Source organism: Aphelocoma coerulescens, chromosome 15 (genome assembly GCF_041296385.1).
Source record: "Aphelocoma coerulescens isolate FSJ_1873_10779 chromosome 15, UR_Acoe_1.0, whole genome shotgun sequence".
In the NCBI taxonomy this organism is placed as follows: Eukaryota; Metazoa; Chordata; class Aves; order Passeriformes; family Corvidae; genus Aphelocoma; species Aphelocoma coerulescens.
The window spans coordinates 5,828,127-5,844,660 of record NC_091029.1 but is presented as its reverse complement, the minus strand read 5'-3'; the positions used below and the strand labels follow the sequence as shown (position 1 = coordinate 5,844,660).

The 16,534-nt window shown below is 45.8% G+C and overlaps 1 protein-coding gene across 4 annotated transcripts in view; it reads right to left on the bottom strand.

Moving 5' to 3' along the window:
• Positions 1–16,534, bottom strand: part of ULK1 (unc-51 like autophagy activating kinase 1) — a 78,379-nt gene that overhangs the window by 24,678 nt on the left and 37,167 nt on the right. For 3 of the 4 annotated variants that reach the window (XM_069031066.1, XM_069031068.1, XM_069031069.1), the window contains exons 11-15: positions 13,189–13,271; positions 10,240–10,290; positions 3,804–3,892; positions 1,567–1,732; positions 269–329 (exon numbers count right to left, since the gene is read on the bottom strand). In XM_069031066.1, the coding sequence (XP_068887167.1) occupies positions 269–329; positions 1,567–1,732; positions 3,804–3,892; positions 10,240–10,290; positions 13,189–13,271 (450 nt within the window). The remainder of the gene's footprint in view (positions 1–268; positions 330–1,566; positions 1,733–3,803; positions 3,893–10,239; positions 10,291–13,188; positions 13,272–16,534) is intronic. The other variant, XM_069031067.1, reaches the window with a different exon arrangement.

Below are 16,534 nucleotides of genomic sequence, written 5' to 3'. Positions count from 1 at the left end.
GTCAGAGCCTGGGAACCAACCCTGTTTCCCTCCTACAATACACAGCAGCAGAGCTGTGTCTGCCCAGCACCTCAGCTGTGGGAGCTCTGGAGACTGTAATGCTGCCCCCACCACAGGAAACTGAAAATGGTCAGAACCAGGCAGGTGACAGCCCTGAATAAAAGGCTAACTCAGGAACATCTTCCCTCCCATCCACCAGAACCCCACAGTCCCAAACACCCAGTAGGCTCCAGTGGTTGGACCATTTCAGGTGCCTTGGTGGTCTTACCCACTGTACATCAGGCTGTCCTGGATTGGTTTCCCTCCTGCAGCCTCAGCAGTTAAATCACCTGAGGGACAAGGAAGTGCAAAAAAAGATTAATTCAAGATAATTTTCTTTAAAATCTTTATACATTCATAGCAATTGAGATTTTGTGCAGAATTTCCTGCTCCCCCAAGCCCTGCTTGTTCCTGAAGTCGGTGTTTTGCAACACGTGGGCTGAAGCTGAAGCTCATGGTGGATGCTACTGATCCTTACACCCTGAAGTTTTGGAAAATTTAGGCTGAAAGCAAGACCTCTTGAAAAGGGGCCAAAACCTGACAGAATCATTTGTGGCAACAGGTCCATGTCCACTTGGTGCAAGTCACTGGCTGCTGTGTAGAAGTGGTACATGCTGCTTGTAGGGCTTTGGGACATCCCTGTCCTCCATGGCAAAAATCCAGGGCAGCCAAATGAGCTGGCACCTGGATACACAACAAAGATCTGAACACTGGGAACATGACCAGCACCAGGCAAGTGCATACTGGCCCCACCACTGATTCCAGGGAAACACAAGCTCCTCCTTGTCATAAGGACTGCAGAGATCTTTCAGAGATTACAGTTCTACCCCTCCAAATTCCTGTTTTAATACAAGTGGTGCAACTGTGAAAGGAGGAATCACAGCTTTTATCACCAAGTTCCAGCTCAGCAAAGCATCACACACATGGGCAAGGTTGAACAAAGTACTTCTGCTGGTTAAGGACTTGTGCATGAACATACTTAGGCATGTGGCTCAACTGAGGCCCTGGTTCTATGTACATCTGTATTTTCAAGCAAGTCCTATCAAAGTATAAACACATAAAGGCACTAAGATGAAATTTAGAGTGTTTGAAGAAAAAACCAACATATTTTAGCTTTTCTCAGGGATTTTTTCAAGTGTAAAATCCAGCTTGCTGGCTGAAATCTTGCCTTGGACTGTGATGCTGAGTGAAACTGAAGACAGGATAACATGGTAAAAGCTTCTGTGAGAGAAAGACTTTTCCCTGTGAGCCTATTTATCTTCTTTTCCAGTTGGATTTCCAGGTTCAATCTCTTATCGAGGTCTTCAAGTAATCTTTACTCTCAAATCCTGTCTTTAAAGGTAATTACAAAATATCCTATGAAACTAGCCAGTGAGCCAGATGTCTCTGCCAGCTTGAGAACAAAACCATTCCTGCTATTCAGTCGAAACAGAAAGCTTTAACCACTCTTTCAACCTTCCAATATCTATTCTTAACATCCACATCCCCCTCTGCTCAGAACACCAGCATTTTCAGAAACCACCTTACTTGAGAACTGTGCAGGGACCATGACAAAGTCATCTGTGTCACAGGAGGAATTCTTGCTGCTGCTTCCTGCAGAGTCCTTGGATCTATGCAGAAACCCGGGAGAATCCTGGGTAGGAGATGCCAGCGCCTTCTCCTGCAGCTGCTGCTGCATCTCTCCAAGGGACTGCTAATTCAAGGAGAAAACAAACACTGGCTTCAGCACAGCTACTTCATCATTCTGCTCCATCCTTTAAACTGAGCTGTACAAGGCTACAAACAACATTTTGCTGATAAACCAGGGCTGATGGTTTGCCAGAAGCAGCTGTTTAGTTTACTGAAAAGGAACAGCCTTTTATGTCGCTGTCAGAGCAGCGCATCTTTTGTTACACAGAACATACTTCCAGTGTGTCTGATGCTCCACAGATAAGAAAAAATTCACTTGAGGTATTGCACCCCTCTGCTGAGGCTTTCTGGATCAACCACACATTTTCTACCAACTCACTTTACTATGGCTGGAAATCCAGAAGGAGCTTTCAAAGATACTTTTGGTTGTTCTTTAGGGTTATGTTTTTTCTGTTTTGTTCCTAAAGATAGAACCATCTGGTCTCCATTTGTGCTTTTGCAGCACTTGGTAATATGGAGATAAGTGTTCCTGAACTTTCAAGACCACCCTGTTTTGCTGTACTGCTGCTAAGGAACTAAAGAAAGGCCCAAAGGAGACTGAACTTTCAGCAGATAAACAGCTCACAGCTGTCAGAGGCAGGACAGCCCCTAAAAAGTCCAGTTTTCCTGCTTCCTTCAGCTAAATGATGAATAGCCCCACAAATCCCCTTGAGTTGCAGACAGATGGAGGAGGCCGGATGGTTTAAGAAAGCTTTAAGGCAGCTGAACTGCCCACAGAGCAGATCATAATCTTTATCCTAATGCATTTCCAGGCTGAGAAAGACTTGAAGCAGCTTTCACTTGGGCCTCATTAAGACCTTGTTCACCCTCCAGAGACTCTCCTGCTGCCCCAGTGGGGACTCCCTCTCGCTGCACACACAGTTCACACAGGCAGAAGGAATTTCTCAGCTGTCAAAGTTGTCTCTTTTCCACCCAATCTGCGAACTCTGCCCTGCAGACATGGCATTTTTCCCAGACTGAGCCAGCACACCTCCATCAGCAAAACCTCCAAAGGCAGAGCAGGAGAGGTGCAGTAAACCTCTAACATGGGACCCCCTCCCAGTCTGGCAGTGATTCTGTACCATCCTTAAGCTTCCCAGACCAGGAAAGCTCAGGAGAGTGGGTCTGCTTTTCACACTATCTGCTCATTCCTGAAGTCTTATGGCCAGGAGGGCCTCAGCCAATCACCCTCTACTTCAGGCTGCAGGGAGGAAGCTCTCAGGGACACAGCTATGAAACATTCAGAGGGGAGAAGACCTGTCCTCTCTGTCCAGCTCACACCATGAGCACCTACATCAACTTCTGCTGGAGCCTCTCAGCCTTTTCCACACCAAATTGAGATACTCTGGTCCAGGGAAACTCAGAGAACAGAGTAAAAAAGCAGTCATGCCAGGGATGAAAAAATCCCATCCTTCTCCCTTCCCTTACCTGTCACACCACCAGCATTCCTGAGTTCAAAGTCAAAGGCAGCTTTCACCAAGAGCCTTCAAAAACAAGCTTTCAGTTCAGCGAGCTGGAGGAATGTCACTTCACTGGTCAGTTAATATTCTGACCCTCCAGAAAGGTTTTCATCATTTCAGGTAACCAGAGAGAAAACCCACCAGTTCAGATCATCTTTCATGAGACCACTGGACTGTGGCAGGTCTGGTCTGAGCAAAACCAGCTTTGCTGAATGCCCCTCTGTGGTGCCTGGGCATGCTGGTCAGAAGGAAGCTGGATATACTCTCAGGCTGCAGAGACTGCTTGAAAACACAGAACTTGCAGCCAAGGAAGCAGAGCTATACCCTGAATTAGCAACTGGTTTGGGTTCCAAGGAGCTTCCCATCTCTGCCAAGACAAGCTGGTGGTGTATACCAACTTCTTTCATAAAGGCTTTTCATCCAACAGGCAATGGCACACTGAAATATGTCTTGGGGAAACGCAAGCCAACCTTCAGGATCCAAACTCTAAACTGGAGAGAACACTGCACCAAACCCAACCAGAATTACAGTGTTCAATGACTTGCACCAGAAGAGAGCAAAAGCAGAAACCTCGTTTCAAAGACTCAAGCAGGGAAACCATTAACACAAACAGTGCATCCTCTGAGCTGTACTTACAGGAGGTGATGCCAAGTGGGAAGTGGAAGAGCTGCTGGAGGAGCTACCGGAGCCAGAACTGGGGTAAGAAGGCATTGGCACGGAAGCAGCTAAAACCAGCAAGACACAAAACCAAAAGAAGTGGTTAAACCAAGATCAAGCAATAATAAAAAGCCTTCTTCGTCTTTTCCCATCAGGTTTATCTCATGCACCATCATGTAGCTCATGTATCATATGTGGTCAATTAGAGGAGAACAAAAGAAAATCAGCATTCTCTTCAGTTATGTGATTCACATCCATCCATTCCTCTGTGCACACTCTCACAGGTCTCAGAACTCCTGACCAAAGTCTGATGCCCACTCAACAGCTGACCTACCCAGGCAGCAAGATGGTTTTTGTCCTAAAGAGCCTCCAAAGCATCTTTGCAAATGCAGGGAAAGAGAAACAGAAAAGTGAACTGAGTTGCTCATGTCTGGGGCAGAATTCAGGAGCTAGACCATACCCTGACAGATTCTTCTTCGTGAGACCTCGTGCCTTGGCACACATACATCAAATACTGGGAGGTCTGTGCCAAGTTAAACACATGCCTATTCAAACTCTATGTATTTGCTGTCCAAACAGCCACTGGGGCATCCCAGGCCACACACTCCTAGCAAAACCCCAAAACCTAACAAAAAACCCTCAAGGGGGTTTCCTCAAGGAAATAGTGCATTGCTTCCATTAGCTCAACTTGGTCACTTCTGCAAGTTAAACGTGTTTTGGTCATTTAATATCTTTGTACAGAAATTGTTTCCATGGCACAGGCCATTCCTGTGTCCCTTCTTTTTATGTTTTATTGTTCAGTATAGGAACTGCCAATTTTATTCATTTCATTGTTGCACTGGCCTTTGTAACCCTCACAGAGGCCTAAAGCTTACATTGAAAGGCCTGGTTAGCACTGACCTTCAGGCAGAAAAGATGATTAAGGCATCACAGGAGAAAAGAATATTTAACTCCAATGACTTATGCAAGTGAGGTTCAGTAAATAACAGAAGAGCTCAGCTCAGCCAAGCAGAGAGACAGTCAAAGGTAACAATGGCTCTTCAAAGGACTTTGAAGTAGTTAGTGGTTCAAATTCCCCAGTCCACCTGCACAAGACTGAACAGTGCAGAAGAGCCCAAAATCCCCACTTCAAGGCAGCCTGAAGTCAGATTTTACACTGGAACCATTCTGCTATTTGAATGACTTAAGATAGGGATCAGAGACAATGCTTAATTGAGGAGAGAACACGTTGCTGCTCTTCCATTTTGCTGGCAGAGATTAGCACCTTCTATCAAATTTCTACGTTTACACTACCTGTACTAATGACTCCATACCCAGTACAAGGGAGATGAGTAACACCTAGAAGAAGAATGCTTCTGTCTGAAGTAAAACTACCTCTGTCATTAATCCCAATACATACTACGAAGCATTTACTCTATTCAACAGGCTAGAAGAATAAAAGTCCATCTCTCTGCAATTAACTGTTGAAACAGTGTTCTAATGATAAAAGAATGGGAAAACATGCCTTTTAATAAAAGGCTTTAGGAAGTCTTTCCATGCAGCCTATCAAAGAAGGTTAAAGGATGACTGGACCAGAGCCTTTTATCACAAAGAGAACAGTCACTGAGACACTGAATTCCTCGAGCTGAAGAGATGTAACAAGATCCAGCAACAGGAATGAGAAGCCAAAGCAGTGTAGACTTGAAAGACATATTTTAATGTAAGTAACTGACCACTTTAACAGTTTAAGCAGGGTCACAGTGATCTCCTGCAGCCTTTGGCAACATTAACAAGTAGGAATCCACAGCAGGATGGCTGCAGGGGGCTGGACACACTTTCTAGCTTCTGCATCTATTCTGCAGTAGATTTAGTGCCCTTGATGGGCTGTGCTGTTGTAACACACTGCCCTGGCTCCAGTGAGGAGCAGGGGATGGAGGTATCCCGAGGATGGGTGTTCTGGGAGGTCGCTCAGGGGCTTGGCATGGAGAGCCACTCTGCCCACAGCCAGCACAGTTGATTCCCCTCCCCATGCTCAGGGAACACACACAGAGGCCTGAGAACTTGCCTGTAAAATGGAGAGCTCTGTCCTGCCTCTATCACACACTGCTTTTGATCTCCACAGTCCTCCCACAGAGCCTGCAGAGCAAGCCCTAGGACCTTCCCTATATATTTAATACTAGAAAGGAGGGAAAGAAAGGTCTCCCCCCCTTATTTATCCTGCCAGCTGCTACAGAACAATTCCCCCATGTACAGACAGACCTTCCTGTTATGGAAGGGTGCTTTTAAAAAAAGATAAGTGAATTCTCTACTGTATCCACACAAATGCCTGCTGCAAGACTTGCATCACCATTCATTTTTCCTGGAACTTGTATTTTTGTTAGAGTCATTCCAGTTCTCTCACAAGGTCCCCTCCAGTCTATTTTGGTTCTGTGATTATTGATTTAAACCTGGCTAGAATTGAGACTTTTCTATTTTTGACTATTTGCTTCAGACAGCTTTTCATTAATCAAGAGGGAAGACAAGCTGGCAGACTTTGCCATTATCATCTGAAACTCAACCTCAGCTGCATGAAGTACTCCTTTAGATACAGCCTCTATTAATCACTGTTCTTATTTAAATCCCTTTGAACTCCCAAATTCATACTGTAATGCTGTGAGCTCCAACTCAGAAGGTCCTGACACTCCAAACAGACTTTGATGCATGTAGAACCATGAGGTTTGGCTCTGACAAACCCTCTCTGACCTCCACATCCCTGTTGGGGCAGTTTTCAGTGTCAGCCTTGTAGGCCAGCTTGAAAGTAAGATGCCTGCTTCCATCTCCTCCACACACCCAGGCACTCCCAGCTCAAAATTAAAAAGGGTGCAAACACTTGGCTCATCATGTTTTCAGTTGAGTCTGAATGTGGGGAATGTTAACATGAATTGTAGGCCCCCACCCAAATCCAGAAATTGCTGGATTGTAATTGTAATGTAAATAAGTCTGTTTTCGTAATTGTCCTCTCCAACTTGCTCCAGCAACAAAACAGTCATCCTGCACATTGTGAAACCAATGCCAACTGGTTTCAAAATGGGAGAGCTGGGAGCCATAAAGGCAAGCCTGTGCTCCAGCTGTGTGGATCCTGATACTGGATCCTATACTTGTAAAAATAACTTCTGACACATCATCCTACCGGGGGCTCAGTTGTCCTAAAAATATCTAACCCTCAAGTTTTATAGAAGTTTTATTTGGAATCTGAGTTCTACATACACTAGAGAGATGCACTTTTCTGATTATCTGGATTCAATAAAACCACTCATCAAAAAGCTTTTTAATTGCAATCTCTGACAAGGCAATAAAGTTTGAGTGCAAACTCTGAAAGGACTTGCCCAAATAAGCTGCTTTCTAGAGTTTAAAAGTCTGTAGCATTAAAATATTTTATATGCAGAAATCATGGGGATCTTTTGCTAGTTTTAACCTGAGTATTTAATGTACAGTAAGATTATAAAGATGGCAAAAGTCAAGCTAAGCCTGACAGATATTCCAGACACTGAACCACCTGTGCACTTCTGAACCATAACTGCTCACCTTTCATGCTCTCTTAACTCAGAGTCAAGGAGGCAGCAGCTCCTCATTCATTAAAGGCAGGAGCAGAAAAACCTCCAAAATATTCTGCAGGGGTACCAATTACAATGTGTTTACTGAGAGAAGACTTGCACAAGCATCTAATTATGCCTTCTCATGTGTTATTACTGTAACACACGGCCCCATACCATATGCTGATCAGACCTGGCTACAGACAGACAACAGTCTGACTAGACACAGCATTTTAAAGACTTTATTAATTAATTTTTACACATCTAAAGTACATGCTTAGTCACAGGTACAAAACCCACAATATAAAATAAATTATAAATAAACAAACAAACAAAAAAATAAAGTACACCGTCTTAGTTAACAAAGCCCAAGTGCCCTGAACCCACTCTCCAGGGAGGGAGATGAGAGGAGGGAGATGAGAGGAGGGACTTAAGAACAACCATCCCTTGAGACAGCAGTGAAGAAGAGGTGCTTGTCAGAAATGTCTTATTGAAAGATTTTTGAAAGAAATGTTGATTTTGCTGAAGCATCTCGAAAATGTACTTCAACAAAGGGGATCCCCCTGCCTTAGCAGCTTCAAAATTATCCACCTGGAGAATGATCTACTTCTGAGGACTCACCAGTTTTCCAGAATTCCAAAGTTACATTATATTAAAAAAACTCAGATGTGAATGACTTAGTCAGTGGTTATTATTTAAGCTCTCAAGGAGAGCAAGAAGACAAGGCACACTGTTCCTCCCCCAGTTCTCCACTGTAGGCCTGAGGGCTCTAATTCAGTCTGAGCACAACCACCATGGTTCAGATGCAGCTCTTCTTCTCTTTGGTATATCCTACACTCGTGATGCTGAGCCACAGGCTGAGATGAAGAAGCACAGTAAGGTTTTGGACTCAGGCTAGCTCTGCATTATGGAGTCAGGAGAGTAACCCCCTGAGAACTGCAGCCTTGCCAAGACACACTTCAGCTACAGCTGAGCAAGGGTCAGGCACCCTGCCATGCTAGGCAGCATTCCATGCACCTCAGGTGAGTTTTTCTTATGGAGATCACCATAACCCAACCTTTGCTGACACACTGGCTCTTCTTTCTCCTATTCAGAAATCAAAAAGACCACAGGCAGCCTTTCTCCTCCAGGCTCTTCACCACACTTCCCAGAGGCTCTAATCCATCACTGGCGTCTGGCAGTAGCAGAGACCTCAGAGCAGACTACAAGAACTCTCTCCTCCACTAGCAGATTTCTGTGCACCACAACTTGAACATCTCCAGCAATGGGGAGGTATTTCTCCCATGTCTTCAAAGCCAGTAGCAGTCTCTCCTGCCTGGAGAGGACTCCAGGCTGTGTACGTACGTCCGGAGGTGAGGATCAGCGGGGCGACACAGAGGTCTGCAGTTTGTACAGGCCTTACCTGCCTGTAAAGGTGCCTTTCTTCTTGGTCCTTCACCCCACACCATTAACCTTGGTGCAGCTGGGGGCAAAGGCTGAGCTACAGTCTCCTGCTCATAATGGCACCTCTGGTTCCTGCACAGCAGGCGTGCACAAGTTGGGAACTGGGGCCAAGTCAGGAGAACCCTCTCCTGTTTTTCCGGGGTTTTCTGCTCCCCTGGCCAGTGAAGCAGTGGGACAGCTGGAGGTAGGAGATGAGTTGGTGGGCATGCAAGAACATCCTGAGGGGGAGATCTTCTGCCCACAGGGGGATCAGACTCCGAAGGGCTTTTCCCGCACAGCCGCAGGACAGCAGGCGCCAGGAGCTGGGCTGGCTTAGGAGCAGCCCTGTATGGGCAGAGCCCTTTCCTGCCCCGTGCTCCAGGGCTGGCCCCACATCCCGCTGGCACAGGTGGGTTTAGGGCCCTGGCTGCTTTGAAAGCGCCCCTAAACCAGAAGCGTCTTTTCTTGCCTGCAGGACGATCACCTGAGTGCACAGGTAAAATCTCATCAGGGACAACTGAGACATCCCACTCCAGCAGTGGGAAAGCAAGAGAGTGTCAGGAGTGATGTGGATATCAGACAAGGAGTGTCCACCCATGGCACATGTCCAAGAGGGAAACTGGGTTTGTGCTAGACATGTTTCCTCCACGACCTTGCACTGGACACCCCTAATTAGTCACTGATGAAGATTCTTGGCACTGTCATTTACTCAAGAGATTAAAGGTCCAGGAGAATCCCTCCAGAGAAGACAACCATGCACAATTCCACTAACCCAAGTCTCCTGGCCAGAAAACTATGATGCCTCAAACACTAGAAGCAATTCTGAATTGTTTTCCACTGAAAACAAACCTCTGAACCATAATACGTGTGGCTGCAGCTTTTCAAAAGTTTTGAACCAAAAGGAGAAAGAGAGAACTTTCAATGGAAATCTGTCTGTGTTTTGGTCAGCTCCCACAGAGTACCAAGTATAACCCTTCTAAAACAAGATTTATCAAGAACTTTGAGGTAAGTGATGCAACAAGATTTGGTAACCACAAAATTTGGCTTTTGCACAGCCAGTGTGGCAAGCAGGGCCAAGAGTGCCAATTTCCACCATTCACTGTCCTGAATGGCCCTACAGATGAGGATGAAAAGCAAGACCATGATGCATAATCCTGTGTACCTACAAGCACTTCACACAAAGCAGCTGAATACATTTCAAAGCTACATTTGCTTCTACTTTAGGTTCCTAAATAAACCCCTAATCATCCCTTTGAAGATAACCCAGTAAAATTAAGTACATTTTGATGGCAAAATGTGGACATGACACAGAAACAAACACTGAATCCCTGCCTAAATAACTAAGGAAACATAAAGCAGTCTTTTTCTTTCCATTTGAACTAGCAGCAAAGGAAGTCAGGCCATGGCTCAGAAAGAGTTCTAATCAAAAATGCAATACTTACATTTTTTCATAGAGGCACTTGCATCCAAGAATGGGTGATGGAAAAATTCATCTGAAAAAAATCAAGAACAATGACTCAGTGACTGTAAGAAGTTTACAAAGCAGCTAAAGCATAGGAAGTTACAGTGCCATACAGTGATTTTTCCATGCAACCATAGAAGCTGGCTGACTGTGGTTGAATATAGAAGTGGTCAAGAATACAGGCTGGACACTGGATGCAGGACCTGCTCATGAAAAAAGGATGGGAAATTAACTGGATCCCTGGCTGATCAGGATGGTGAATCACCCTAACTGTAGGGATCCAGGAAAGCTGTATTTATCACACTGCACTGCCACTCACTCCACAGAAGAGGAATGATGGACCAAAAGACTTCCACTGAGTGATCTTCCGTGACACACAGACCCAAACCCAACATGCACTGAGGGCAGAAATGCATTTTTTAATGGGCCACCCCAGAACCACAGCCCAGAACTGCCTCCCTTTCACATCAAACACAACTGCTGCTTCCTCCCCTCATTATGGGAATTCATTCTACAGATCCAGGCCAAGAAAAGCTTCTGTCCTGGCTTGTTGAAGACTCTTTACATGTTTGCATGTCCTCACAAATAGCCACTTCTCCCAGCTCCTTCCTCTGATTCATTGCAGCTCTGTGCCAGAGCCCTCTCCTATCACAATCAGCAATTCAGCCTTTTGGGAGCGTCAGCCATGGATCAACACTGATTACTGTGCTTCAGCTTCTTTCCCAGAATGGATTTCCTGTTGCAACACCCAAGGTTTACAAACTTCTTCTGTAAACAGCTCCTCTTTGGCGACTGAGCTTTCCAGAAAGTAGTAACTGGATTTTTTGTTTGTCTGCTTTTTAACTTTAAATAATCCCTGTCTTCCCAGCTTCTCCTTGCCACTGCCATGCCAGGGTCCTGCAGCCAGAGTGGAGTGGTCTGGAGCTTAGCCCAAGACAAGGAATGGAAATCTTTGGCAGGGAAAGCTGGCATCTCACAGATCAGATCTGCTGTGGATGGAGAACATCCCCATCCTGTGGGAGCTGCTCAGCTGCTGGGGTTTCCTGCTTCTTTTTCAGCCTGCTGCACTAGAGGAGGGTACCATCCCTCAGCCAAGCTGACTCAACTGAGGGGGTGGAAATGATGATTTCTTTCACTTTTCTCCCTCCCCGCTCCAAACTGCTTATTAACTGTGCTTGCAAAGCAAAATTTAAACAACCCAGCTTGTAATCATCAGCAGGAAACTTGCAACTTGAAACCCTCCTGGTTTTCCTCTAGATAATCTTGAGATTGCAGAGAGCATCAGTTCCTGGCAGAAAAGCAGCTGGGATACGCAAGTAAATGAAGTTTCAAGCTGATGAGTTGCTGTTGTATGACTCAACTAAGCTCTGGGGGAGCTCTGTGGAGGTCACTGCGACATCTCCAGGCAGAGGGTCTCAGGGAACAAGGATCAGCAGGAAACCCTCTCCTCTGGGAACATGCCAATTTATTGATAAATACGTGATTAAGGGCAAGAATAATCTCAATACTGCAACATGTGCTGTAACTGTTGTCCAGAGTGATATCAAAATCTACTACCTCCAATTTCCAAGTGTTAGACATGGACTCATGCAGCCTACTCCCAAACAGTACAAAAACAGCTTATGTGGGCTAAAAAGGTTTGCCAGACAATTTCTGACAGCGGGGAATCAAGAACCTCAAAGATACCTTCTTTTGAAATGCACAGCAGCATGATAGGAGAGGTAGAGATCCACAGCCAAGGTACAAGATCTGCAGGGAATAACCCTGCCAGGTGATTCTATCCAAGTCAGTCTGTCAGGAGCTTCAACAGTTCACTTTCTCAAAAGGCCCATTCTCTCACTTCCACACCCCAGTAACCAGTCCTTTGCATTCCTCACTGGATAACTGTGATCAGTCTCAGTTAATCCACAGGTGCTTACCCAGCTGACCATCCCCAGAAAGGCTTTCCTGGTATCTCTAATCCAAAAGAATAACAGAGGGTGCAAAACAATTTCCCTTCATCAGCTAGCATGTGCTGCCCAGCAGGAAACAACTCACCTGAGCAGATAAGCAAACAAAAACCCAACAGAAAACCAACCCTCAAACCCCAGATATATCAAACTATTTTACTCCAACTCTGACTCAAAAGCAACATCCTGAAAACACACAGGATGTGGTTGCCTTTAGATGATTTGGTCCTTTCAGGGACTCAAGGAAAGGCTCAACCTCAGTCCACTTTCCTCCAGGGCATGGCTTTCCTAGGAGGTTCTTCAGACTTTTGAGCTCAGCTAAAACACATCTGTATGATGCTGCCAAATCAGAACCACTGGGCTCACAATGATTGATCTCAGTTTAGAAGGAATTAAGACAAAAAAGGAAATCCTTGTGTCAGCCAAGTCAGGAGACTGAGACAGAGGCTTGGAGATTGCCAGGTTGAGCCCTGAGAAGGACCTGAGAAGGCTTCCCTCCACAGAAACTGGAGGAGGAGGGAAGGGCTTGCAGGCAGCTACATCTCCTGGGCTCAGATTATCACAGCAAACCCTGAGAAACAGAGGGTAGTGACCAGATTATTCAGTAAATCAATGCAGCTTGCAGCTCTGGAAAGGCACTGTGACAGAAAAGCACAGATTCACAAGACACATTTTACCTAGCAGCACACTTAACCACCGTTCAGAGAGATGATAAAAACAGAAGCCAGGACAGGGAATGCAAGTAAAAAACATATGCTGAAGGTGTGCCAAGCCTCCTTAGCTTACAAAACTGACCTGAAATCAGCACTGACCTTTCCAGCACATAAAATAAAACCCCTGAGACTATGCAACCCTCCAGGCACAGGTGAAATCCAGGTGTCTGGATGCTTCTCCTAGCACCAGCCAAAAGTAGAGAGGCTTGTGCATGGCCAAAAGACACAGAGACAGAGAGCAGAACTCAAACTGGAAGGAGGCCTTACCAAAGTCCATGCGGTCCTTATGATTACGCTGCAAAAGGCCCAGAAGGAGCTGCCTCAGGTGGCTTGATGTTTCCCTGGGGATGCTAGGATTGAAAACAAAAGCAAAGTAAGAGAGGCTTGCAGTCTACTTAAACTGCTTTTACATATTCAGGAAGGTAACTGGCAAATGTAAACTCACTCTGTGCCTGCTGGGCCAGGAACACCAGGAGCTCACCGGAGGGAGGATGATCAGAAATGTCTCTATTTTGCATCTCTGGCTTTCAGTCCTCACTGCCATTGTTCAGGCTAAAGCTAATTTTGCTTTAGTGGCCTCTCCCATGAGCACCTGCAGACCCTTCCCTTCACAGTGCCATCCCTCTGGTTCTAAGCTAAGCCCATTCCACTAGCATCATTTCACACTTAATAAATAAAATCACTCCTTCTTACTCTAATGGGAACAAGATCACTAGAACAAAGCAGTTTCCAGGGGGAACCTTCCAATTAGGATGCTGGTGGTGAAATATATTGCCAATTACTACCATTTTATTAAGGCATTTATTTTTCAGTGCAGCTTCTTTAAGACTAGCAAATAACCTTTGTCTATTTGTTTCCTTGATATACAGCACATATTAATCAAAGGCCACTAAGACGTGAGCAACTGCCACCTCAGCAAGCTAAAAGTGCAGTTATTACCCCACTTTTCAGCATAGTTAGGAAGAAAATATTCTTTTCAACAACCTTTACAACACAAAAGAGCTGGTAAAGCACTGGGCTCTCCCTCGCCCCACAAGCAGATGGGGGAGAGGCCAGGGCAGCTCTTCATAACCCCTGCAGATTGAAAAATGCAGGGAATAAATTAATGGATTAAGGCAGGGAAAGCAGAGTTCAGCTCTTGCATAAGTGGATTCAGCTCTACTGACTTCCCTCCATCCCCAGAAGTGCTGCTGGGGGCTTTGGGCTGGGGCAGAGCTCTCCCAGTGAAGCGTGGGTGGTTGCAGCTCCTCTTGGTATTAACTCTGTTTATCATGGCTGTTCCCAGCATGGCCCTCATGCTCTGCCAGGCTTTCCCCTCTCCCCATGCTGGGTCAGCTGAGGTAATGACATGTGTGCCCAGCACAGTAATTTTAGCTCTCAGTGGCTCTGCACGTGGCTCTGGCATCACTCACCCCCCTGAGGCCAAGCCTGACCAACACTGGGAGAAAAAACCCTTCCTACACCATCTCTACCAACACACCCTGCCACAGACAGGGGTAAAACAGAAGCTAGCCCAAAAATAGTGGGTGGAAAAAAAGGTGCTAGGCTAGCACTACCAGACTCCTGTTCAGTGAAACAGGAGATGGGAGGCAAGGTATGTGTTTACACATTTCAGGATCACCCAGTTATTTTTCTGTGAAGCCCTAGGCCTTGCTGGGGCAGGAATTTGAACCCAGCAATTCCTAAAATAGAGAATGATGGCAAGCATCCCTCATCCTTGTTTATTCTGGAGGAGTTTCTTTTCCATCCCTGGTGCTAGAATGGTTTTGTGCACCTTCTCAGGTTGACACAGGAGGAGGCCACCAGGACTGTGGAAGGAATGCAGTTACACTGAGACCCAGGTTGAGCCTTCCATCAAAAGAGGCATCCCTTGGAAGCACACTGTGTAATGGAATAACCCAAAGATACCACAGCGAGCAGCCTCCTGAAAAATGCATTAGTGCTGGAGTCCTGCAGCCCTGCAGTGTTATCATCATCATTTATTTATCTGTGACACATAAAGCTCTCATCCAAAATGAGCCCATTTCCCAGTTATGACTTTGGCCTTGGTATGGTTTTAAAACCAAGAAATAGTCATGAACTTCAGAGGCACAACACAGGATGCAGAGGGTGCAGATTAACAGCCTGTTTGTCTCCTCTTACCTCCCAGGCCTGAAGCATCAAGCTTTGCCACTCTTCAGTATTATTTTCTAAGGCGATCTTTTTGAACATAAGCAACAAATCTGCCTCCTTGCCCCCATGACCTGGGATGTACTTCGCCATGCAAACCAGCACAATGAACGTTAATGATTTAGATCAGCACTATTAAAATTGTGGTGCCTTTGGGCTTCTCCTGCCATGGGCTCCCCAGAATGCTCAGAACAGCATCTCCACTGCTGCCAGCAGCAGCGGTGCAGGCAGGGACGGCTTCCCCACCCCATTCCCAAGCCAAAACACTTTCCCTGTGCCATGGCAGGGGAGTGTGTGCCAGCTTGCATAGCCCCAAGGAAAATGAAACCAAATCCTGGCATTGCTGCAGTCTGAGAAGGAGGTCTCTGGAGTAGTTTTGTGTTTCATCCTGTGCTGGCAGGGCTCTCAAGCAGTTTATTCATGTTTACTCAGGAACTGCACAGATTGCAGCCCATGTTAGAGACAAACTGACTTTGGAAAGAGGGAATTGCCATTTACACAAAGGCCAGTTCAGACCTGACTCCCACAGTGACAGAAACAATCGGCTCGGGTCTGAATTTTGGAGGAGTTTGGTAGTTCAAAAGTGCAGATAAGTGAAAATGGCAAATGCAGGCTGTGTGAAGGACTCAGAGGAGGATTAATCCCTGCAAGAACAGACATGCTCTCCTCTTACAGCTGAGTTTCATTTCTCCCCTCGCCTGCACCATGAGCCAAACAACAGCAGGGCAGCGGGATTGACACCAGAAAACTTACTCGTTTTATGGATTGGTTTCTCATTTAGTAAGAAGGACTACCTCAAAGGTGAGCAGCCATGTTTTGGGCTGTGTAGGAAAAACAGAAGCTCTACTTTCTGCTCACACAGACTGGCTCCAACTATGCAGTCCCATTTTTGCTTTAAATTGTTTCTTCTTGGGTGCTTTACTCCATCACACCCTCCAGTTCAAGCCAGGCGCCCCAGAGATAATCCTGATAGAAATTTCTGCCTTCTCCTCAAATCAAAAAGAGGAAGTACTTTAAGGGAAATTAACTGCATATCACAAGTCATTGATAAGAGCTCCAGCTTCTTGATGGTTCCTTCCAGTTATCTCTTGGAGCTGCCTGAACTTATAAGGGAAAAGAAAAATCCATATACAGCAACCCGATGAACTTCCTGCATTTGTGGCTGCATTAGCAGCTCTGCCAACTGGAAGCTAACTTTCTGGTTAAAAAAGGCCATCCAAATTTTGGATATATAATCTGGAACTTCAGTCCTGTCTCTGTACCAGGCTGAGGTTTCCAGAGCAGGCATGAGCTTCTGCTTTAAGAGCTCAGAGATCAAAAGGAAAGACCACAGCAACAAAACCAAAATACCCTGACAAATCACAGCACTGAGCAGAGGTAACATACACCCCGTTGGGACGAGAGCACTTCTCTTCCCCTTGGAAACTGCAGCAGTGTCCATTTC